Below are 25,153 nucleotides of genomic sequence, written 5' to 3'. Positions count from 1 at the left end.
ATTTCTTGTTGGTTTGTCCATTCCCTTAGGAATCTTCTGACCTTTGTTTAAGCCAATGTAATTCTTATATTCAAATCTCGTAAGAGTCAGGACATTAGGGCCTTAAACTGAATTACCAAGATACACAAGCAAACTTGCTTATTAAAATAATGAACTTGAACATTATCTTTAAAATAGCAACACCCCACCATAAAATTTAATGTGTGTGTGTGTGCGTTTCCCCTGGTAAAGCCATCTGAGACTCCTCCTGCAAACCTGTAACTTCAAGGTCTTGCTGTGTTATGAGGCTAGTTAATGTGAGAAATTGACCTCTTGGTAAAATTGCTTAAAATTAATTTCCAAGTCCCCCTCCTACTTTGCCACCTATGTTGACTTCCTTCTCATCAAACATCAAATGCATGGCCCCATACAGTTAGTAAAGAGAAGTAGCAGTTCTCTAAGTGAGCCTGCACCTGCCTGCCATACTCCCATTTAGTTGTGTGCAGTCTAGTCTGTCACCTGAACCTGATAGGTATAATCGGAACCTCACCCCAAAGGGTTTATCCAAGTCTGGAGGGAGAATCAAAGTAGTCTAATAGCTGTTACTCTGGTGGTGAAATTAACAGTGGACCACAAGAAATAGAGGTCTGTAAAACCAAGTGGCATAGTCCACCCCTGTATTCAGCCCATTCCTAACAAACTAACTGCCTCTGAACATCTTTAGCCCAGAGACAATTTCATGTATCTCACAGTTTATTTCTTTATTCAGGAAACTTCTGTGTTACACCTGATGTTTGCCAGATACATTGCTAGATACTGGGCATGCATCAGTTTATGACTGTTTTTGCTGTCACAGATGTCACCCTCTAGCAGCAGAGATACGTTTGAAAAAAAATAATGACAGTAGATATCAAAAGCGCTGTAATGTGAGCATGAACACAAGCCAGGGAGGCACAGATGAATCGTGATTATTTGTACTTGGGAAGATTGGGTAGGGCTCCATAGAGCAAGAGGCCTTTGAGCTAGAAAGACACTGGAATAAGAATACATTACAGATTTTTACAAAAACTTCTGGCATAAATCCTCCAAATTTGCCACGGTATGAATTGGAGTATGCAATAGAGGTGTTGCTCATCTCCCTTTTTGATTACATGCAGAATAAGACTGAACATATTTGCTGGATAAAGAAATACATTTATGTATGCATGTATTTTCAAAATGGAAGAAATAATATTGTTTTATCACTATAAGAAGCTGGAAGTTTTCTATCTTAGTTTTAGCATTCATACTTAGTATTCTGATTGAGGCATCATTTTTTTATGCCAATGGGATGGAACCAAAATAAATTTATATATTATATGTTCATTTAGGGACATTGACCAAAATTTCTAAAGCACTGTGAAGGGAGATTTTAAAAAACATTTCATCTGCATACCAATGAAAAGTAAGCCTGTTTTCTTCCCCTTTCTCATGTGGTTTTATTAGTGCTATCGAATTTAATGACTCTTCAGCCCCTTTTTTGCTGTCGTTTTATGACTTCAGATCCATATATGCTGATTTAGCTTTGAAAGCAACTTGGGGGAAAAAGGAAATTGCATTCTAACAGATTCTCCTTACGTTGATATCAATTATTTTTTCCTGCTTATATTCTTCAATGAACAGTGCTTTTGTGAAACCTAAAGCTAAGGAAGCCTGACGTATCAGCAACATTTCTGTTCTAGGTCAGATGCCTTGTGTCTAGGGACAGCTTCATGGGTGTGTCCCATGCAGTCAAGGTCATGCAGGGCTTTGCTCTTAGAAGGGCCCTGCACTTGGCTTCCTGCTCTGCTGCCTCCATCTTTAAATTCTGAGTACTGTGGGGCCAGGCACCCGTGATTTCACTTCTCACAGGGCTCTGCAGGTTATATAGCCAGACCTGCTTGCATCGAGACGGAAAACATTAATGTCTGTGTTTTGGTATATATAAACCAACACTTTTACAATAATGAAAGCCTCTTAACAATTACTTTATGCACCCTCTTTCCCCTCCAGTAAGTAAGCCATCCTGAGCCCCTTACATGCCCCTCATTGTGACTTGTGATATCTGCTTGTTATTGTCAGCTGGGTTGTGATTAGTGGTTTCTTTTCGGTCCTCCCTTTCCTGTTGACTCACCCACTGTACTTCTGTTCTGTCTCTTTACTTGACTTTTAGGTCACTGCTCTTTCCTCATATTCTTCCCACCTCACTGGTAGCTCCTTCTCAGTCTCTTTTACTGGTTCCTCCTTTTCCCCTCAAGGGATGCACCAGGGGTCAGGCTGTGCCAACTTCATTTCTGAACTCATCTGGTCTCCTGGTTTTCCACAACATCTATATGCCAACCGTTCCCAAATTTATATCTGTTCACGTGCATCTCTACTTGGGAATCTGATAGACATCTCCAACTTGAAATGTCCATACTGAATTCCTGAACTTACCCCTCAAATTTCTCCTATCCAGTCTTCCCGATTTCAGCGGATAGAATTCTGTTCCAGTTGTTAGGTAAAAAATAATAATTACTTCAATATTGTCTTTCATATTCAGGTTGTTAGGAAATCTTGGTTCTATGTTCAAAATATAGAATCTGAATCTGACTGCCTATAACAAGTTCTTTGTAGCTACAGTTATCAGTTTGTGTGTATGTTTTTTTGTTTTTTTAGCATACAGTCAGGGTATTCCCATTTAAATAAATCAGAAGTCTTTGGTGGCTCTCTAATTCAGAATAAAAGCCATAGTCCTCAAAATGTTTTTTTATAATATATATATTTTCAGAGAGGAAGGGAGAGGGGGAGAGAGAGAGAGAGAGAGAGAGAGAGAGACATTAATGATGAGAATCATTGATTGGCTGCCTCCTGCATGCCTCCTACTGGGGATCCAGCCGGCAACCCGGGCATGTGGCATGTTTCCTGATGGGGAATCAAACCGCATGACCTCCTGGTTCATAGTTTAATGCTCAACTGCCAAGCCACACTGGCAGGGCCTCAAAATAGTTAAGATACTATATGATCTGACCTACTTCCTGTTCACACCTTGCTCACCTCATTTTTTCTCTTTTATCTTCTTACAACCTAGTTTCAGCCACTCTGGTCTCTTGTATGCCTTCAGTCACAGCTGTCTTTTTTGCCTAGAATTCTCTTTGCATAATATCCACATGGTTAACTCCACCGTTTTCAAATATTTGCTCTATGACACTTTCCCAATGAATCCTATCCATACTTCTCGAAATTGTAACCCCCATCTCAGCATTTGTAATCTCTTTTACCCTATTCTATTTTTTTCTTTTTCTACAGTATTTATCATCTTCTTATATAATTATTTATTTTCTGTTGTCTCTTTGTCTATGCCTGGGAGTTTAGATGCCCAAGAAATATTTGTTGAATGTTGAATGAATGAAATATACCCAAAGATAACACGTCCTTTGGTATAAATGTTCCTTTTTATTTCTCTTTAATCTCTTTTTTTCTTATTCATGCTTGAAAGCATATCACATTTTGATAATATTTCTAGTTTAAAGAGCTGAATCTTTAATAAATGACCAAAAATGTAAGCAATAATCTTTTCTCAAGAGCTAGACATAATTTAATTACATGACATACTTGAAGTTGTAAGAAAATTAATCAACACCATTATACTTTATGCTTTAATACTGTAGTCAACTAAGAGGTTATCTTTTACCTGCCTTAATACTGCCTAAATTATCAAACCAAGAGATAGAAAGATTTTTATATGAGCAGAAAGGAACTAGTATGTGTTGATTGTTGAGATAGCATTTAAAATATACCTTTTTATGCTGGAAACTGCCAGATTCTCCCAGTGTTTTGCTTCTCTCTTATGTAGAAATTTGACACTTGAAAACTTGATGATTTATGATTCCTAAAACCTAGGGAGCAGCTTAAACACATGGTCTCTCTCATTCAGTAACTATGTTGGCATGTATTACAATTTATAAATAAATCTATCTTCAGAGATGTTATTGAAGTAGAACATAAGGAAAAGTTTTATGATTGTTATAGGTAATAAAAGTGTGCTTCTGAAAATATTTGTAATTCTTAATAATACTGTTCTTATAATTTGTTAAGGATAAATTAGATGATAAACTTGATTTCATCTGGTATTCCTGTCTTAAAAGTATAATTTTTCATTATGAAAATAATATTATAATATAGATTTTTTCAAAAACATGTCCATAATTTTACCACTGTAACACAAGCATTTTTATTTTGCATTATTTCCTTTTTGCATATTCGCCTTTCACTCAGTTTTAATAGAGTATATAGGTTTTATATCCTGTCTTTTTTACTTAGATGTATGCCATGCCTATTTCTTCACATTGCAATATAGTCATTATTACAATAATTTTTCAAGGTTACATAATGGTCTCTAGTGTAGCCTTACCTAGTGAACCTAAATGTTTTCCAGGTGTTAGGTATTTAAGTTGGTTTCAATTTTTATTAATCATAAATAATGTTACAATGAAAAGTGTTGTATTTGGAACTATTTTTTTGTGGATTATTTTCTTAGGATATGTTCCCAAAGCTGAAATTCTTGTTTCACATAATATATACATAGTAATGGCTCTTGATATATTGCCAACCTACTTTCCCAAATGATTGAACTAATTTTCTGCCTCCAGCAACGTATGAAAGTGAAGTTTCACTGTGTCCTTGCCTATGATTTCTCATTTTTGTGCCTCTTTCTGGTGAATGTTGTATTTTTTGCATTAATATGCTTGTATTTCATATCAATATGGGAATTTAGAGAGCAGGTTTAGAATGTCAGATGTCTGACTCAAATTTCTCTCCCAAAAAGAAGTGGTAAACTGATTAGATGTTTTGATTTAGTTGCACCTAGAGGAATAGGGAAAAAGTGGCCCATTGTTGTTGAACTGGTCAGTTGAAGAAATTTGGTATTTATAGCAAATTAAGTATGTGTGATGTAATCTGGCTATTTTTACCAAGAGATTTACATTACTATTTTATTCTGGTACAGATTGGTTCACTACATTTATTTGTTGGCTATCTAAAAATCGAAAGTTACATAAGAGTTTTGCAATTCAGTTTTATGCTTAACAAACACTTTGACTTAATCTTGGAGGATCACATAACTCTATTTTTCTCATTAAGAAATAATTTGTCTCTTGGAAGAGTTAAATTCAGTTGTTACTGCCAGTGAAGGGATGGATACTGGTATTGGTCATCCAAACTGTAGATAAAACAGCTAGAACTTTCCTCTAAGTGTAACTGCACAGAGGCCGAGGAGAGAAATTCAGTTTCAGAGAATGATGGTAAGATATTAGATTAGCATGTTTTAATAGCTAGTTATTCTACAGCACTGAATAGCTTTAAAATCTGTTTAAATTCACTGTCTCACCTGTGCAGTTAAGTGGAACGAGAGATTTTGTTACTAACATGCAGAGAAGTTATGGGCAAATCCAAGGACTCATGGTAGGTAAGGGTGTATCTACAAGGTACCTACTGAGCACAAGGATTTGGGTTGCAAGTTTCTATCTGGTTTTACTACACTACAAAAAAAACTTTAATGTCTCTTTATTCTTTTATACACAAACTAGAGGCCCGATGCACAAAATTCGTGCAAGAGTGGGCCTTCCTTCCCCTGGATGCTGGCACCGGCTTCCCTCCCAGCCCCGGCTGGCACCTGGTACCCGGGCTTCCCTCTGGCTGCTGGCAGGCACCCGGGACCCAGGCTTCCCTCCTAGCCCCTGCTTCGTCCAGAAGGTCTTCCGGAAGGACGTCCAGTCTAGTTAGCATATTACACTTTTACTATTATAGATACATTGAATTTCCATTCTACCCTCTGGGGCATAGATGTGAGTCTTCAGAGAGGTTCAGTTTTATGAAGGAGCCAGGTCTGCACAAAGGCCAGGACATGTATGTGTGCTGAATGCTCAGAAAAGCAGATGCCAAGCATTGTAGAAGCACAGAGGAAGGAGAGCTGACTGCAGGAGAGCCAGGTGATGTTTATACCAAGGTGAGCTGGTATTGGAGCTGGGTCCCTGAAGGTCAGGAAGGATGACCCTAGTGTATCTCTTTGACTTTGAACAGTGAGCGTCGGTGACATGGCTAAGAAAGCACACAGATATTGTGTCCTGAGAAATAACCTTTTCTGTAAAGAGCTGTAAGGAGATGACTACTCTGCTCTCCTGCTCAGTTATTTCATGCTGATTTCTTCTGCAGGTCAGCTTTATTTGAGCTGCTCCCATTCCCCAGTTTTCTTCCTTTTTCCCATTTTTTATTTCAAGTCAGTTTACTTATTTCTTCATTCATTCACCCAAAAGATATAAGTCTTGAGTGTTGCAATCTAAATACTGAGAAGGAGCCAGCCATTGGAGATTTGACGCAAAAGTGTTCAGAATTGAAAAGGCCACGAGGCAGGAAAAACTTGGCATATTCTAGGAAGGGAATTAAAATCTCTGAGGCTAGAAATTAGGGTGTGCTGGTAGTTGAGGTTGGAGAGCAAAGAAGGTCCAGATCTCGGTTAGAAGTTTAGAATTTGTCCTAAGTGCACCAGGAAACCATTGGAGTGTTTCAGGTAGGAGAACAAAAGGATCTGATTTATCTATCATTTTAATATCTAGAAAACGTTAAGAAAAGGGCATCCCAGTGGATTTTGGCACTTGATATACAGACAGTTTGGGTGATGGCTTTAGATTAAAGAAAGAAGAGGAGACGGGTGTAATTTAAAGAAGAGAGAATGACACCGGGACTTAGTACACACCTGCATATTCACATTTCGGGATGGCAGGTTGCCAGTTTAGGACGGCAGAGGATGGCACCAATTCCCCTCCTTGGTCCAGGTTCCCTCAGACCCTGCTTTCACATTGAGAACCTTGCAGGATCCTGTCCATTTCAGTGCTGACAGGAATAACTGATGTATCAAGGCCATTTGCTGGGCTGATGCCATGTTCATGGTGAAAACAGGGAGCTGCTGATTGACTTGTGAGACTTTCTGACTTAAGCCACAGCAGTCACTTCTTTATACCTTCTTATCCCTTAATCCCCTGCTCTTCCCACTAAATTGTGGCAGCTGGGAGAAATGTCCCCAGGCCTTCAGGCACTTAAGAGTTGAATGAGGAGTGATTTTCTCTGCTGTCTGGCAAGTGATAGGAGCCAAAGAGCACCCTGAGTTTGAAAGGGACAGAGAAGTGGCCGGAAAGTTGGGCTCTGCTAAAGCTTGGGCTCATAGAAATCATCGCGAAGGAAAACTGATTTTTAGTAGTTAACTTCTGGTGTTTGAATCAGGTCTTCATTAAGCTGACATCCCAGGGCTTCGTTTGGTTTGCATGAGCGTGCAGACGTTACTTTTACCAGAGAAAACAATGAGACACTAGATTACCTCACCTCTATTTTGTTTACTTGAATTGCTTTCCCCCTTACTACCTTTAATCTAATTCCAATTTCTTTTTCATTTGCAGTTCACATATTTCTTTAACAGGTAGCTTGCAACCCCCTCCGCCTCCCTCCCTCGCCTGTATATTTCCCCAGTGCTCTATTTATACCCCTCTCAAAGGTTTGTGGCACTTTCTATATCCTCACTAGCATTATTTTTTCCTCTCTAGTATAAATTCCTTGAGAGTTAGGATCATGGCTTACTAATTGCTGTCTTCTCTTATGCCTGGCATGTTTCCTTACAGATTATATGAATTGTTTTGACATTTTTATTTTGGTGGAAATCTTTGTTGGAAAATTCTGTTATGCTCTCATGCCACCTTAGAAAGGGAGAGAAGTTGAATATTTTCTTATGGCCATGGGACAATCATGGTGCTCTCCATTTATTATTCTTGGCTCTTGAGATATCTGAGACTATATTCCCTTATATGAAACTTTTAAATATAGTTTAAATTTAATTTTTAGAAATTGTTTTGTATCATCCTCCTTGTTGAACTGATTCTAGTCTGTTGCTTATAGACAAAGCTTCATTTTACATGTATTTGTCTGCAGGAGGCTTGAGGCTCTTTCCACATAGGTACTAGAAATGGGAAATGCATAAGCTTTGTGACAGGTTGCCACACACAGCACTTTAGGTCAATGGCCAAAGCTTGAGTCCACAAGGGAGCTAGATGTCAGCTGTATGGTGATCTGTCTTCAAATACCACTGTCTTTGAGATGCCTTTCTGAGAGCTTATATGAAATATTAGTAACCCCGACACCTGTGCTAACCTTCTCTTTCCCTCTGATTCTGTGTGGTAGATGGCTACAATAAGGAACCATGCTTCTCCATACCTAGCCCCCTGTGCAGAGGATCGGTGCTGTTCCCCTCGAGGGAGTCAGTATAACAATGGGAGGTGGTGGAAGTGATGTGCGAATTCTAGAACTGCACTGACTTATATGGTAACCTTCAGCCACATGTGACCATTTGTACTTAAATGAAATCAATTACAATTAGGTGAAATTTAAAGTTTAGTTTCTCAGTTGTACTAGTCATATTTCAAGTTCAAAATAGCACAGGCAACTAGTGGTTACCATATTGGACAGCATAGTTTTAAAGCATATCTATCACTGCAGAAGGTTTCATTGGGCAGAGCTGTTCCAGAGCCTGTTATAGAGATCTTGCAGCTTTCAGTCTGCCCTTTGGGAACACTAATTACTGTGCTTTAAACAAGCCCAAATCCAGCCTATTGGGCAATTTGAGACCATCCAGCCAGACATGTGAGTGAGGCCATCTTCGGCTTCCACCCCATTCAAGCCACAGATGACGACAGGCTCCGGAGTAACCTCTGCTGGCACCGGCCGGGTTGCTGGTCAAATTGCCAGCTCATAGAATCATGAAAAATAAATCATGATTGTTTTAAGCCAATAATTTTAGATGGGCTTGATACACAAGAGTGAAAATGGATATAACCTTCAATAGTTTTGAAATAGTTTTGAAATTATTGGAAACTATGCCCTATGCAGTTACGTCATGATTAGGATGTGGTAAAAAGGGGACAGATGGAATGAGCTCATACCACTTTTTTTTTTCAGTAAGATCAGTTCCTTGTTTATCTAGGGAGAGAAAAGAATATTTGCTATTAATAAATAATGGCCAACAGCAAACTGAAATACTTAGTGCTTATTAGCTGACAGGTGATAGGAGAAAACTAACTTTGTTTCTGAAAATTATTCACCAGTAATTTGCAAAATAGATAGTTCAAAAAATCCAGAGCTACCTGGAATTCAGTAGTTATTCTAATTTAGGATAATAAGATTTGGGAACTTTGGGATATTTTGCTTGGCCACATTTTATGATTTTACATAGTATTTAATGCTGAAAGCATTCCTTCTTTATTCATTATTTCCCAAGCACATATTCAGTAATATCCTATATAATAAAAGGCTAATATGCAAATTGACTGAGAGGGTGGAATGACCGGTTGCTATGATGCGCACTGACCACTAGGGGGCAGACACTCAATGCAGAAGCTGCCCCCTGGTGGTCAGTGTGCTCCCACAGGGGGAGTGCCACTCAGCCAGAAGCAGGGCTCATGTGAGAGGGCACAGGCCAGGCTGAGGGAACCTCTCCCCCCCCCCCCCCCCCAGTGCATGAATGCCATGCACCGGGCCTCTTGTGTGTGTGTGTGTGTGTGTGTGTGTATACACACTAGGCAGGCATTGAGAAGAACTTCAAATAATTGAAACGTGAGCCTTACTCTGGAAGAATTGACACTATATTAGGATGAGTTCTGTTAGGAATACAAAATGCTCTGGAAACAGTAATATATGGGATGGAAACACACTAAACATATGGGATGAGTTATTACTTTGCAGGTGAGTGGGGATAAGGTTAAAAAATAAATAAATTACCTACAGCACTTTTTCAGAGAAAGAACATAATTATTTTAATAACAATTTTGTGATATTATTCACATAATATAAAATTCATGCCTTTTAAATGTACAGCACAGTGGCTTTTAGTATATGTCCAGAGTCACATTACCATCATCACAATCTAGTTTTAGAACAATTTTATTATCCCAAAAAGAAACCCTGTACCCATGACCAGTGACTCCCTCATCTCCCCTCCTATCTTCCAGTCCTAAGTAACCACTAATCTACTTTTTGTCCCTATGCACTTACCTGTTTCCACATTTTATAGTAATGGGCATTTATGTCTGGTTTTTTTCACTTAGCTTGATGTTTTCAAGATTCATCCATGTTGTAGCATGTATCAGTATTTCATTTTTATTGCTGAATAAGATTCCAGTATATGGATATACAACATTTTATTCACCCATTCACCAACTGGTGGATATTTAGGTTGTGTCCACATTTGGGCTATTATGAATAATATTGCTGTGAACATTCATGTACAAGTTTTTATGTGGACATATACTTTCAGTTCTCTTGGGCATATACCCTAGGATTGGGATTGCTGGGTCATATGGTAACTCTATGTTTAACATTTTAAGGAATCACCACATTGTTTTTCAAAGTGGCTGTACCATTTCATCATTCCACCTGCAGCATATAAGGGTTCCAACTTCTTTACATCCTCGCCAATACTTGTTATTATCTGAAAACAGAATTGTTTTGAATGAAAATATAAAGTCATTAAAATAGAAAAAATTCCAATTAGATTATGTTATACTCACTTAAGGCAGCCCATATATGTCACGTGAAACCAGAACCTACAGCTGAATGCCACTTTGTAGCTCTGTATACAAAACAACTCTGTTGGAGTCTAATTATCTTATCATTAATGTTCACCAGGTGCTTAGGAAATGCTGGTTTTTTTCATGTCTAATTGAGAGGTTAAGGATGCTGAAGTGATTGTATGTGTAATGCTGTTGAAAGTTAAGTCCATTTCTGACATGCAATTAAATATAATGGAAATTGAATCACAAAATTAAATTTGCAAAATAGAGTATGCACAGATATTATTAAATGTATGCTGTCCTCTCGGCATTTGGCTATTAAGTTGGCATTGGTGCTCCAGCCCACATTTTTCCTTACCTGGCATGGTTCCCACCTGCCCACACTTGCCTCCTCTACTTCCATACCTCGGCATATCAAAGGAGTTCATGAGACAGTTCCTGACAACGGCCCGTGGAGAGCAGATTGTTTTATGAAGTGCTGGCGTTTAATGTGGTCAGGAAGGAAAATCAGATTCTCCAGTGCTGTGCAGCTTTCTCAGACTCAGATTTGTTTTTCACAAATCCAGGAGACCTGACAATTATAGTGTAAAATTGAAGATGCAAGTCTGACAGTCACTCCCCCGCCCCTTGTCCAGCTGGTCAGTGGCTTCCCAGCGCCCACCTCTCCAAACTCGGCTGTTGCTGCTCTATCTGTAGTAAATATTTGTCGTTCCCTGAATGCTCACTGTCACACTCTCTTATTCTCCTGCCAGTGTCTAGGTTCCTCTGTTGGGAGCACCCTTGTCTCTCTGCACAACTCAATATAGGCCCCACCTTCGCCAGGAAGCATTTCAGAGCCACCTAAGCTCTGCTAGGTCCCAAGGCATCGATGTGGGTGCCTTTTTCACTGCGGTGAACAAAAACAGAAAAGGTCCTTGGCCTTGTGTAGATTACATTTTATCTGAAAAAGACAGAAAATAAACAGTAAACATAACTAAATACCTGCCTTGCAGAGTACAAGAGGATAGGTGTAGGAAATACACCAATGGTGCAGCGTAGTGATGGGCAAGGGACAGGTAGTGGAAAGGTGGAATGCTCCATTAAATAAGGTGGGTGGGTGGCCTTGCTGAGAAGGCCTCATGGGATGAGGGATCTGCCTTGTGATATCTTGGAAAGAGCTTCCCAGGCAGAGCCAACTGCCAGCCAGTGAAATGATCCACGGTGAGAGCATTTCAGTGAAATTGATAAAATTCTAGCCATCAAGGAAGTTGACCAGTCAGTTTTCCCCAGTATTTTTTCTGTAGACAAATATATTTTTCCATTTGGATTTTTGAAATTCTAAAGAGTCTGAAGACAAATCTCTTTTTGCCCCCCTCCCCCCCTACCCAATACACACTTTGAGGACTAGTACTAATCTAGAGCTCCCAGTTAGAACTTCTCTATTCCTCAGTTGTGTGCGTCGTATCTTCTTTCTCCACCATAAGATCTGGATTCATCCTCTGTGGAATATATGCCCCATAATTGCTTCCTCGGGACCAGTCCTGCTTTTGTTCTTCCTTCTCTGAGCCACATTCCTTTATGTTCTGGCTTCTCTTAGCTTTTCACTTCCTTTCATATCATCACCTGGTGTTTCCTGGGTTTTCATTTATGCCAAGTCTCTAAATACTGTCTGTGAATCCTCCATCCTATTTGATAAACCAGAGTGAAGTGTTCTTCTAGCTGCTTCTAGCAGCTTGTGTTCAGTGGGTGCATTCCTGGTCCTTCCCTTTCAAAAAGAAGGAATCTAGCAAAGCCCTTGAACACTGTTTAAAAACCTTTGCTGTTCCCACCTATAATGGTTACGACTGGGTTTGGGAGATAAATACTCTTGGCCACTAAAATGTTTAGAGACACTTCTGCCACATTTCTGACTGTTTTTCACTGCTATCTTTTAGGCAACATGTTTTCTCATGTCCTCATTTTAGATTTCCAGTTGGTTTTGGAAGTAAACACTAGGGGTATTTTCATTCATCTGGAGCTTCTTGCTCTAATAGTAATCTATGTTGAAGGAATAATTGACTCAAGACCTATAAATGTGTGTGTGTGTGTGTGTGTGTGTGTGTGTGTAGATAGATAGATAGATAGATAGATATTTCTGCAGCACAAATATATTTTCTTCTTTGTGTGTGTCTCCTTTATTTCTATACATCAGAAACTTTAAATGTCTGAAGATCATCTTGTTTTCCTGGAGTGTCACACCTTGGGACTTCTTCACAACCTGCACTTCTTAAATAGAGATGGTGGAGGTTTTGTTGCTTTCCCCCCAACATAGTTATTTCATGCTCATGGGCGATAATTGATCTGGAGTTAATTGCCTAGTGCTTGCTTCATGGTCAGTCTTTGCATATATATATATATATATATATATATATATATATATATATACATATATTAGGGAAGGACATACATTATCTATGGATTTTAGAGAAAGTTTTATTTCATCTTATATCTTATACATTATTACTGTGTCTAAATTGTGAGTAGCTGTTCACTTTTATTCTTTTAGTTTAAATTGTTAAACAAAGTCACAATTGTACATAATGTAAAAGTCAAAAATACTGACAATGGTTATCACAGAAAAACAGCATCTGTCATGCCATCTCGGCCGCCCCTCCCCAGCTCTTCTTAGCCCTCCCCACCTGTGATGGCCTTTTTAACTTCATTACCAGTGTTTTCTGGTGTTTCACTCCAGTTTTTCACATCAGATGAATATTCTGGCATCTCTAGATTTTTACTTTTTATTTACTGTGGAAAATGAGGATATAGCCTAGAAATACCTCATTGTCCCAATATAGTTATGTCAAATGCTATGTTGTATTCAGAAGGAAAGATTGCATTGATTCTAAAATACTACTAGAGTGTAATATTTTAGAAAGTGAAAAAATGAATTTTCATAATGTGTTGACAAGGAACTTCATTTAAAGCAAAATATTAGAGCCAGGAGGTGTTTATGTGCATAATTTAAGAGGATAATACTAACAATAATTTTGACTTAGCTATAGTATTAAAATAGCACATAAGAAAATCTTCACTTATTCTTATCTTGCAATAGTCAAGGGCTGACTTTTATTGTTTTTAAATTCTAGTCAATTAGAGTTTTAGTCACCAAACATTTTATAGGAGCAGGGTGAAAGTTTAACCCTACCTAAAAGAATAAAAGTACTGAAGACGGACTTTTCTGAGAATCATAGATTTGCATGAAAAACCTCATGGGGAAAAATTGTAATTGCCTCAGCATGAGAAATGGAACATATTTTAAGATAATTGGAGACTGTCTTTTATGTGTTCTCTGGTTTAGTTTTGATTTCATGTACTTTAATTTGTTTCAATCTCTTAATTTGGTTCTTTATATATCCTAAAGAATGTAAACACTTCTGAGAATTTCGTTACTACTTGTGAAATTGCCTTCTTCTGTACCACTAGGTATAATATTTTGTCAGTCTTATTAGAAAAAAGTGTTTTAGAACAGCTATTATATTTCAGCAATATGACCTAAAAGTACATTTTGTGTAAGCTTAGTATGCTGTCACAATTCCTTGTAAAATGGCTTTGTTTTGTTTTTGCATTTTTAAGTTCTACAGGAATCATCTTTTTGCTTTTATTCATGTGTAATCATTCATATATGTAAAATTTATATTTTTCACGTCTAACTTTGCTTAAATGCTGGTAGTTAGTCATTCCTGTGACAAGTGTGGTGGGAAGTCTAATTTAAGATGTTCCATTACTTGCTGAACACATTAGTTTACAAATTCAACTTTTGCTTCTCTTTGCAAAGGCACTGAGACGTGAGTTAAAGGAGAAGGAATATTCTGTCCTGAATGCAATAGACCAAGCTCGAGTTTTCCTGGCTGATCAGCCGATTGAGGCCCCCGAGGAACCAAGAAGAAACATACAATCAAAAACAGGTGAGACTGTTTTCCTTTGTACACCATAACAACACATGTGAGGAGCACAAATAACCAAAATCCAGTAGGAAATGTCCCTAGAGCATTTCAGGGTCTGACATTATTTCAGGATTGGTCATTACATTTTTTTTTATTCTGGAAATAACTGAATCAAATTTTATTATTTAACAAATGTCTAGCTTCTTATATGACTGTGTACCTCAATATTATTTTTTTCAAAAGGAAATTAACTACAGAAAATTTGATTTATTAAAAAACACATTGAAACTAAAAGTAATTTCTTTAAGAAATAAAAATGTACATGTCTTATATTTCAACAAATTACATAGTAAATAATTGCAAATAGAAAATGGTATTTAAATACAGTAGTACATGTATGGAATATTTAAAATCTATAGAGATTGTTATAAACTTGTATTTTTCAAGATTACTTTTTAAAATAAGACATTAAAGTGCCTTTCTGTTACAAGCACCTGACAGACTTTATTTAATTTAAAAATAACAACCTGTACTATTTATGCACTTTGGTTTAAAATGGAAATAGTAACTACCTTACTAGCAAATAGCAATAAATCACATAAATTTTGGCGCCAGCATATGTCCTTATTATGATACTTCACTGTTGGCAATAAAAGCATTTTGATGCATTTTTAAAAACAAACCCGCCATTCAAAATAGTTCTCAGTCACTCACTTCACATAGTGAAAGCAGACCTAAGCGTCGGCCTCCTGCTGTGTCCCACAGTGTGATTCAAGAGCATTTCTTACTTGTAAGGGAAGTACATTTGGAAAAGGCTCCCTTTGACTGCAGCTGGAACTGGACCAGGCCTTTGGACAGGTAGCCGTTTTCCCACTCAGCCTTTCTCAGGGAAGTTCTGCTTCAATCTGAATAAATTTCCCAAGGCCATGAATTCCTTGACCCTTTTAAATCTGGTTTTGTATGTGTGTCTGTGGGACACATGTGCAGCAGCACACTTACTGTCTTTTTTAGCATTAGCTTTTATTTTCTGCTGTGGTAACACTGTCTTCCCAGTCAGCCTACTGGGGACCTAAGTCATTGTCGAGTCTCCACCTTTTGACAATCCCACAGTCTCGGCATTGTTATTTCTATCTGTGAAGAATTATTTCCTCTGAGTACTCAGTTACATATGAATCATGCACACACATACCATATACATGTGAGTGATGCACATACAGACATGTACATAGTAGGTGCTTACTGCATAGCTGTTGCATGAATGGATGCCTGAGCTGAGCACTCTTGGGTATGGTAGGAAGTGATTAGGTTCAGGGCAGAGGGATGACCACGCTGGGCAGGACCAGCAGAAGCAGCAGCACAGCAGTGAGGGCTGTGCATCGGGTAGTCAGTCAGCCTAACCTGGGGGGTCAAGGGCTTGTGCCTGGAACGGAGGTGAGGAGCTTGTATATGCTGTCTGATTCAGATTACAGAGGCCCTGGAAAGTGCAACAGAATATTCCAAGTTAATACAGCAAGAAAGAAGGTGCTGTTGTAGTTGTATTTTTTTTTTAAGCTTGGAAGGAAAAATGAGAAGTTTACTTGTCTCTCCTTATCCAATTGAGAGTGTACCTTAAATCTGCTTTTCTCATCTCCTTGCTTCCCCAGCACTTTGCAGAGAACAGAGGAAGCATTTTTATAATAAGCTACTTCATAGCAGTAAGCAAGTGTTACTATGGCACTAATGCTTCACTTTGCTATAAATTTTCCTCCTCAACGGTCAGTCAGTTTAAGGAGTTAAAAAACACACATTGCTTTTTAAATTCTTATTTTGCTATTACATTCTAGATGTTCCTAAGTTCCATTTTCACATACTCTATCTGATAGGCAAGGAAAAAAAATCATGTAACTTTATGACTTTTTAAGTTTTATTTTCTTTTTACGATTGGCAATTTCCATACTTCTCCTATGCTGGCTGATTTTACCTGCTGTTAAAAGTAAATGAGAGAAAACTATCCATAATAGATTTTATACTTCTGTTGTTTACCATGACTCCGTGCCACTGCTATCAGAAATAGAGAGCATTTGAACATTAGTTACCTTGTGTAACGTTGAGTAAAGCACTCATTGTTGGAGGGCATGGAGTGGGGAGAAATCATATCATGGTTAGTTTTAAAATCTTCACCCAAGGATATTTTTTCCATTGATTTCTAGAGAGAGTGGGAGGGAGAGAGGAGAGAGAGATGAAAGGGAGGGAGGAAGGAGAGAGGGAAAGAGAAAGAGAGAGAAAAATCAAGGTGAGAGAGATACATTTATTGGTTGCTTCCTGCACACACCACTACCAGGGCTGGGGAACCTGCAACCAAGGTACGTGCCCTTGACTGGGCATGGAACCCAAGACCCTTCAGTTCGAGGGCCAATGCTCTAACCACTGATCCAAACTGGCTAGGGCTCATAGTATGATTTTTACAATTCTTTTTCGTAAGCATTGGTTTACTGAGTACACTCGGTGTACTGTGCCACATGGGCACACCAAAATGGAGTCATCTCTTTATTTTTAAGTAACTATTCCAGAAAAGACTTCTCTCCATGATTTTTCTTTCCCAATGTCTTTTTTCTTCCAGCTTCTTTTCTTCATTTTGTTCTATTATCGATTATAGTGTCATATGGATATTTATATTTTTTAATGGTAGCCTGTGGAGTTTTGGGTCATTACTGAGTAGCACAAGTATGAGCTGTTCTCAGGCATCTGTTGACTGAAAAATACTATAAAAAACAAGCAAACTATTTCAACTAAATGATTAGTTGCTGACAAAGAATCTCATCAGGTGTGGTTTGCTAGACATTTTCTTTTCCCCCTAATTTTACAGACATGTGATTGATTTGTAAAGTTGTATAAGTTTGAAGGTATATGGCAACACTTAATGCATTTGAATTTGTTTTTCATTTTATTTTAATCACCTGGATTAATCACCTCTCATCATCATTTATATTGATCTTGTGCTTATTTTTTATGTTTTTATTTATTTCAGAGAGGGGAAGGGAGAGGGAGAGGGATAGAAACATCAATGATGAGAGAGAATAATTGTTCGGCTGCCTCCCGCATGCCCCCCTACCGGGGATGAAGCCTGTAACCCCAGCATGTGCCCTGAATGGGAAGCAAAATGTGAACTCTTGGTTCATGGGTCAATGCTCAACCACTGAGCCACACCGACTAGGCTGTTCTTAAACCACTTTCTTATTCTCCTAACTATCTTAATGAGTTGGGCAGATCAGAGAGTATGGCTTCTTTTGAAAAAATAAAAACAGAAGTCCAAAAAAATATTGTTCTGCTGACCAAGATCATCAGCTGAAGTAGGGTAGATCCAGGAACAGCACTAATCCATGTTGGTGACCTTCTTAGCCCCCAGGTTTTGGCTGGCTTCTAACTCCTCCCTTCATTTTGATCTCCTCTCGCCCTCTGCTCATTGGCCACTGACCTCCGACCTAGCTCCTTCTTACTTTCAGTGTCAAGAACTTCTTAAACCTGCACAAATGTTTCTTGGCTTCTCCCATGTTCTTCCAAACTCCCTTGCTATTTTCAACCCTAAATTTGAATTCCTTTGAAAACCACACAACTGTATATTGATGGTAGCTAGCAAGACATCTGTAGGACCCAACCACAGTAGGCCTTAGCCCATTCCTGACCCCAAACCTCTTGCGTATATCAAGTAATAATGTGCCTTCTTAACTATTCATTACCTACAGCTCAAGTTGAAAGTCAAATTTGCACAGGGGGGTTAGAGCCTTAGGTCTGTATCCCTCTCTCCACACCACATATAGAGCAGGCAGGTGCATGTGCCAGTGCAGGTGCACGAGCGCCTGTGCACACACATTTTATGATTTGAGGTTATGATATTGGCTACTAAATAAAACTGCTAATGCTTTAACAAGGTATGTCACCTCTAATAGTGTTTAGAAAACTGTACAATTCATTGTAGATGTAGATGTAGGAAAGCACCTTTACTCTGTTTGGCTTTTGATTTTAAGACAAAAAATTTGCATTATTTTTTTCATATATTTCCCCTTCGTCTTCATTAACATGTATTCCAGTCCAGGCTTTACTATAACTATGACTATTATTTTATTCCAGGCTGTCTGAATATTATTTCTTTTTAGCATGGTGCAGTTGATTGGTTTACTTTGCTTCATTTCAATCGTAGTCAGAATATTACTTTAGTGTGGTCATGCTTTTATAGTTGTGTGTAATGTGTATAGTTGTGTATGGGTTTATTTATCCACAACTTCATATAGGTGTATATGGTTGTACCTATGATAACTGGTTACTAATGATCATCTTTTCAGATAAAATAGTATATATGGGTTATTGTTTCTCCTCTTTGATCTTTGATAGCTGGCAGTGTATATTTAGTAGTATTAATACTTTAATTCAGGGCATACTGTTTTAATCATTAAATATTTAACTATTAAATGTTTAATTAATAAATTGTACATGATATTTTAGAAAGCCAATTATTAGGACTACTTTTATCCTATATGAAATCTCATATGTTTATGGTACAACAAGTAATAAATGACATTTTTCAGTCTACTATGTCAATCCATTTTATGCCAGTATTAGCAAACTTGTGCAAATAAAATGTCATGATCATTAAACGAGTAAAAATATGAAATCATAAAGTTTAGTAGAAGTTACATTTATACTCATTCTCAGTATAACTTAAGTTTCTATTAAGAAGATGGCAGTAATTATTTCCTTGCATCTCATTAAATGAGACCAAATGACACTTTACCTAAATATTTAGGCTAGTAAAACTAATGGGTGTTTTTTCACACTGCATTTTTTGTTTTACTAATAACAGATTTATTAATTAGAACCCCATTTATTGTGAATGACAGACACCCTCATTCTGTAATCATGGGCACACAGGGAATGTATTAACCCCCAGAACCAAATTACAGTAAGGGCAAGGGCACAGCTGGCCACAACGACAGGAATGCCACCCAGAAGCCTTCTCTCCATGTCTTTCCTTCTGCCTCTTTCCACGGGTTTTCAGTGTCTTGGCTTTCCTGTCACCATCTGCCTCACACCCTCATACCAGGGAGGGAGAGCCCTTGTTTTACATCCAGCACATTCCAGGGCAGGGCTCTGACTTACAGCCTGAGGAGTGTGGAGCTCAGGGTCTGATGGGATTGGCAGACCCCCCCGTATGAGCATAATGTTAGATGGAGGAAGAATCAACACCCAGAAAGGAAGAGAGAAGAGAGAAATGTTTGTAAACATAGATGTTCACAAGCCAACATTTATCCCACGCTACGGTGTGACAGGCATTGTGCTGACACCTCACCTGCCTCGATTCCTGTAATTATCATAACAACTCTGAGGTGGGAGTACTCTTACCACCCATTGGATGGATGAGAAAACTGAATCTTTGAGAGGTTTGGAGGATACTGTCACCCATGTGCAGATCTGAAACACCAACTCAGGCTTGTCACTAAACCTGCTGTAGAAATAAGGTTGTATACTAACTTAATTATCCCAATTATCATAAATGCTTCTAGATATTCAGTAGAAATAAAGTTTTATTTTCTATATTTTTCTACTTAAAAATTATAAAATAATGAAATTTTTACCCCTGGCCAGATGGCTCAGTTGGTTAGAGCATCATCCTGTGCACCAAAACGTTGTGGGTTTGATTCTCATGCCTAGGTTGCAGATTCTATCCCAGATCAACGTTTCTCTCTCTCCTCTCTCTCTCTCTCTCTTTCTCTCTTTCTTTTTTTCTCTCTCTTCTTATTTCTCTACAATCAATAAAATATATCCTCGGGTAAGGCTAAAAATAAAATAATAATAATTAAATGTCCATAACTCTTTGCCTTGCCCTTTACTGTTGCTTTTTCCTTAATGAAATATCAGGTTGCTTAGTAGAATGATGTACCATTTACTTATTTCCTGGCACCAAGGGAAAAGGAGTTTAGACAGTATTAGACTTTGTCTTTTCAATTTTCACATAAAAACTTGGAAGATTAATTGCTTTCCGGCCTATAGACCAAGACAATAATTTAATTAGCTCCTTAAGTCCAAATTAGATTAGTAAAGTTGTAATGTGTGAAAAAGCACAGAAAAATATAATGTTGCTTTTTCCCCCTAGTGTTCTTAACTACAGAACAGCAACGTGTTTCTTCCCAATTTAAAGTTCTACAATATATGGATATCTGTAACGAATCTAGTCTTTAATGTAATATAATGAGCCAGCTCAGTAAGCCCATTGATTGGGTAAAAATTTCAAAATATTTGGGCCTGCTAATGAATACCATAGTAATGAAATTGGATTTAAAGAAAGAAATCAACATTCTTGATGAAAAATGATATGATAACAAAGGCTGGTTTGATGGACACAACATTTTATATTAATTGTTCACATCTGTTATGTTCTCTAATCATGGTTACAACCGTCCATAAATCACATTTGTCTAATAAAAAAGATGGTAATAATTTACATGTATGTATTGTATTGTTATCAACATCTGGGATGTTCTTTTCAGATTTAAACATAAAGGATAGGGGGATACTAATTTCTTTTAATGTTGTGGTGTATTTATTTTGTTGTTCCTCTTAAAATATGGAATCTTCAAGAGTGACTTAGAGGGTTTGCCAAATTAAACTTATTTTGGCAGTTTATAAATATGAGACATAACTTAAGTTCTTTTATAATAATGGCTAAGCTTGGAAATAACGGAAAGCTCAGGACTTCTTTTGTAGCTTGATCAATTGGCTGGTATGTCCCACAGGGAAGCAGCCTGGGGAGAGATGGGCAGCAATGTAGCAAGAAATGAAAGACTTTTAATCTATGACTCTTGCCCTTTGATTCTTGAAGGAGAAAGGGGAAAATTTATTTTTTTTAAGTCAATAATATTGTACGGAGCTTTGTACATTTATTCAACAAGTACTTATTGAATGCCGACCATGTGCCAGGTGATATTCTAGATAGATCCCTAGGATGAAGCAGTGAACAAAGCATCCTTGCCTTCTGGGAACTTACCTTCCCAGCTTCCCTTCTTCCCTTTCAGCCTCACTCTCCTGCCCTCAGTGACCTGCCCCCCACTGTCCAGCACAGTTCCCTGACTTGAATAAATTATAAAACTACCATTAGAGTGAGGATATTCAGGGAATATTCAGTTACAGAAAATGGAAAGCTGGATCTTAGGTTGCTTAGCTAGGTCTGTTCCAGCCTCTCGGCTGTTCTTGCTCCTTTCTTTAGAGGTTAATCTTCTTAATAGCCTGTTCCTTCTTCCTCAGCTCCATGCTGGGTCTGTTTACTTTGTCCCTCTTTACAGGAACAGTGTAACTTATAAGTATTTGGCCTCTCTTTCTACCTTCATTAAGTTCTGGTCAGAACTGCTGTTTATCTCACTCCATAGTGTGATTTGTATTCCTATTTCCTCTCCACCCCCTGACACCTCCCCCCCGACCACCACCACCAAATTAATACCTAGCATTTTGGTATTGTGGAAAACATTCTTTTCTTTGGAGTTTGCTTTTTCCTAAATGCATCTGTTCATATTCACCCCCCCCCCCCACACACACAAGGGATTTGAGAAGTTCCTTGGCAGCTGGATGGATCCATATAATTTCTATCATATCCCTGCTGAAAGATTTGGGCTACACATTAGCAGGTTAATGTACTTTGACTAGTCTCTTACTATTGTCATCTTTATAATTTATTAGATGGATGTAATTAGAAGCATGAAAATAATCAACTAATGGTACTTGATGATGTACTTGTAATCAGGTTCATAAAGAATTGTTGTCATTTGTCACCATACAGAATAGGCAATGGGCAGGATCCTCTTAAACACTGATTATTTCAAATAAATTAAGTTGATCTTAATCATGTAATCAGAAGAAATTTTAAAAAGAATTTATTTCCCATTATTGTAATCAGAAGCATCTTTTGGTCGTGAAGAAGAAGAAGGAGAGAAAGAGGAGCAGGAGAAATAGAGGGGGGTGAGAAGAGAGGGAGTGAGAGAAAGCAAGTCAAATGGAGTCTCTAGAGAAATGGGGATGCATTGTTTTTGCCCTTGAATTGTTGTTTGCTAATTAACCTGGTTTGCATGTGAAAATCTCTTTAGATGTCTAAACTTCCCAGACTTAATAATATAATAATAAAAGAAATGAAATTAATTAACTCTTTTGAGGCCCTACTGTGGCCAAGCATGTGCACATATAGATATATAGCTTTATAAATATTAACTGACGTTCAAAGAGGTAAGGGGCCTATCTATGATGACATAACTAGTTAGTATTGGAACTAGCATATGATGTTCTAATCTTTTCTTGTCCAAATTGTCCAGCAGTGAGGAGCTACTCTGGAGAATTTTTTTTTCTATATGTGTTTTTCTATATTTGTTTTCCTTAATATTTTCTTTTCATCTTATGGTGAAATACAACTGTAAGAATATCATGCATGTAAAAAACAACAACAAATAGTACAAACAAGATAGTTGAAATTACCATACTTGAAATACTTTTTAAAGCATTCTCTTTCACAGTATAACATTTTTTAAATAAATGCTTTACATGGGTGTGAGGAGGAGAAAGAAAAAATAAGTAGGAATGGTTCCACTTAAAATTATGAAGTTGTGCATTCTCAATAAAGACTAAAGCTAAAAATCCCATTCAACTGAACTCAATTCATTAATTATATATTAAGAACAACCATGTCTAGACTAAGGCCTGCAAAACCAAGATGGAATAAATGAAAGATGAATGACATAAAGCTTTAATATCTATAGAATAAAAAGTCACAATGGAGAAAATAGTTGTCAGTACCATAATTGAGAAAGAAAATACAATAAATATGGGACATCTTTATTACAAACAACACGGGGCTGGCTCTAATAGATTTCTATCATTAGTTCATAGGAGAAATGCATACTTGTGTTTTTTAAATTAATATATATATATTTTTTGCATAAACACACAAAGGGAGATGTTTTTTTCCCCCTCTACTATTAAGATTTCTTAAGGCAGCTCTGCCTTTCTTATATAATTGAATTTTAGAGGTAAAAGAGTCTGTAGGTGTAAAATGTTTTCCCAGCATGAGAAAATAGGGTTCCCACCCGATACAGCTGGGAAAAGCAGGTCATGAAGCTTGCTTCAGAGTGAAGGTCAAGGTGGGGGCAGGGCTAATGACAAATCCTAGTCTCTGCTCCTGGTCCAAGTTGGTTTTTCACCTGTATTACAGTGAGTCATATTATGGTCTTTCTCCTCAAGATATAAAGCAGAGTGTGATGTAAATGCCATCCAACTGATCTGCAAAGTTGAAGGATAAAGATAATTGGACCAGAGAGCAAACTTCAGGATTGATTATTCCTTTCTCCTCTCTTCTTTTACTTTTTCTTTTTTAAAAGTATGTTTTTATTGATTTCAGAGAGGATGGGAGAGGGAGAGAAACATCAATGATGAGAAAGAATCATTGATTGGCTACCTCCTGCATGACCCCTACTGGGGATCAAGGTGGCAACCCAGGTATGTGCCCTGACTGGAAATCAAACTGTCATGCTCAACCACTGAGCCACTGCAGCTGGGCTCTTTTTTCTTCTTTCTCATCTTCCTTCTTCCTAAAAGATACTCTCCTTTGGATATCTTTGTAACACAATAAAAATGGCTATTTTAAAGTAAATATACAATAAATGTAGTAATAGTTGCAATATATTATTACATATATAATACAAATATAAGAATAGAAATATAGAAATTAAATGAGATTCCGTTCTCAAAATTTGGTCCAGTAAATGGGAAGGCCTGAAAGTAGGAGGATGAAAAAATGAAGAGTGAAACAAAATACTTCCCCCTCAAAGAATACACACACATATACACAAAACACACACATACACAATAAGGAATAGGAGAGTGACAAAGGAAAAGTGCTGCTGGTCTGAGAATTGTCAATACATTTATTTAGTTTTATCCTGCTATTTCCTCGGTCTCTGGGGTTAGCCTCTATTACTGCCTTTTCAAATACAAAATAGATTTCTTTGCTCTCTGGCCTTCAGTGTCAGTGGCTCTGTTGTGGGTGGGAATGACACAACTCACTGGAGTGGAAATCCTCTGTGAGTGTCAGCAGTAGGAACCAGAGTATTCAATTTATAAGCTGTGACCTGGTAACACATTACATTCACTCTTGCTGCCCTTCACCCTTGACCAACTTAGTCAGAATCTTTTAATCCTTTGGGGTAGGTACCCTGGGGATCAGCATTTAAAAGCAGACAAGCAAACAAACAAACTCTCAGATGGTTTCTAATGTCACCAGTATTCAGAACCACGGCTCAAGAAGATCCTTACCACAAAATATCTATTCACAAAATTTGAAGCAAACTTTGTTCTTTGATTTTTGAAGAACAAGAGGATTTTAACATGTAATTATTTATTTTTATCTTTTCTCCTATTTTGCTGTTTTGATTTTTAAAAATTTTTTTTATTTTCTTACTCCAGATTGTCATAAATTGATATTTCAAGTATTGCTTCATATTACCTGTTTCACAAATGCCCTGAGAAGTTTTTGTTTGATTAGGGACCACACTCTGTTCTTGGTTTAAAGTCTTCATTAAACTGAGTTTGTTGCCCTGGCTAGTGTGATTCAGTTGATTGGAGCATCCTCTTATATACCAAAAGGTGAAGGCTCGA

The 25,153-nt window shown here is 37.6% G+C and overlaps 1 protein-coding gene across 1 annotated transcript in view; it reads left to right on the top strand.

Annotated features, from left to right (window-relative positions):
* Window positions 1–25,153, top strand: part of UTRN (utrophin) — a 433,433-nt gene that overhangs the window by 313,112 nt on the left and 95,168 nt on the right. Inside the window, 1 exon segment of the mRNA XM_023750172.1 lies at window positions 14,380–14,509. Coding sequence (XP_023605940.1) covers window positions 14,380–14,509 — 130 coding nt within the window.

Source organism: Myotis lucifugus, unplaced genomic scaffold (assembly GCF_000147115.1).
Source record: "Myotis lucifugus unplaced genomic scaffold, Myoluc2.0 scaffold_11, whole genome shotgun sequence".
Taxonomy (NCBI): domain Eukaryota; kingdom Metazoa; phylum Chordata; class Mammalia; order Chiroptera; family Vespertilionidae; genus Myotis; species Myotis lucifugus.
Note: the sequence above shows the minus strand (reverse complement) of the source record. Positions and strands in the feature narration are given on the sequence as shown.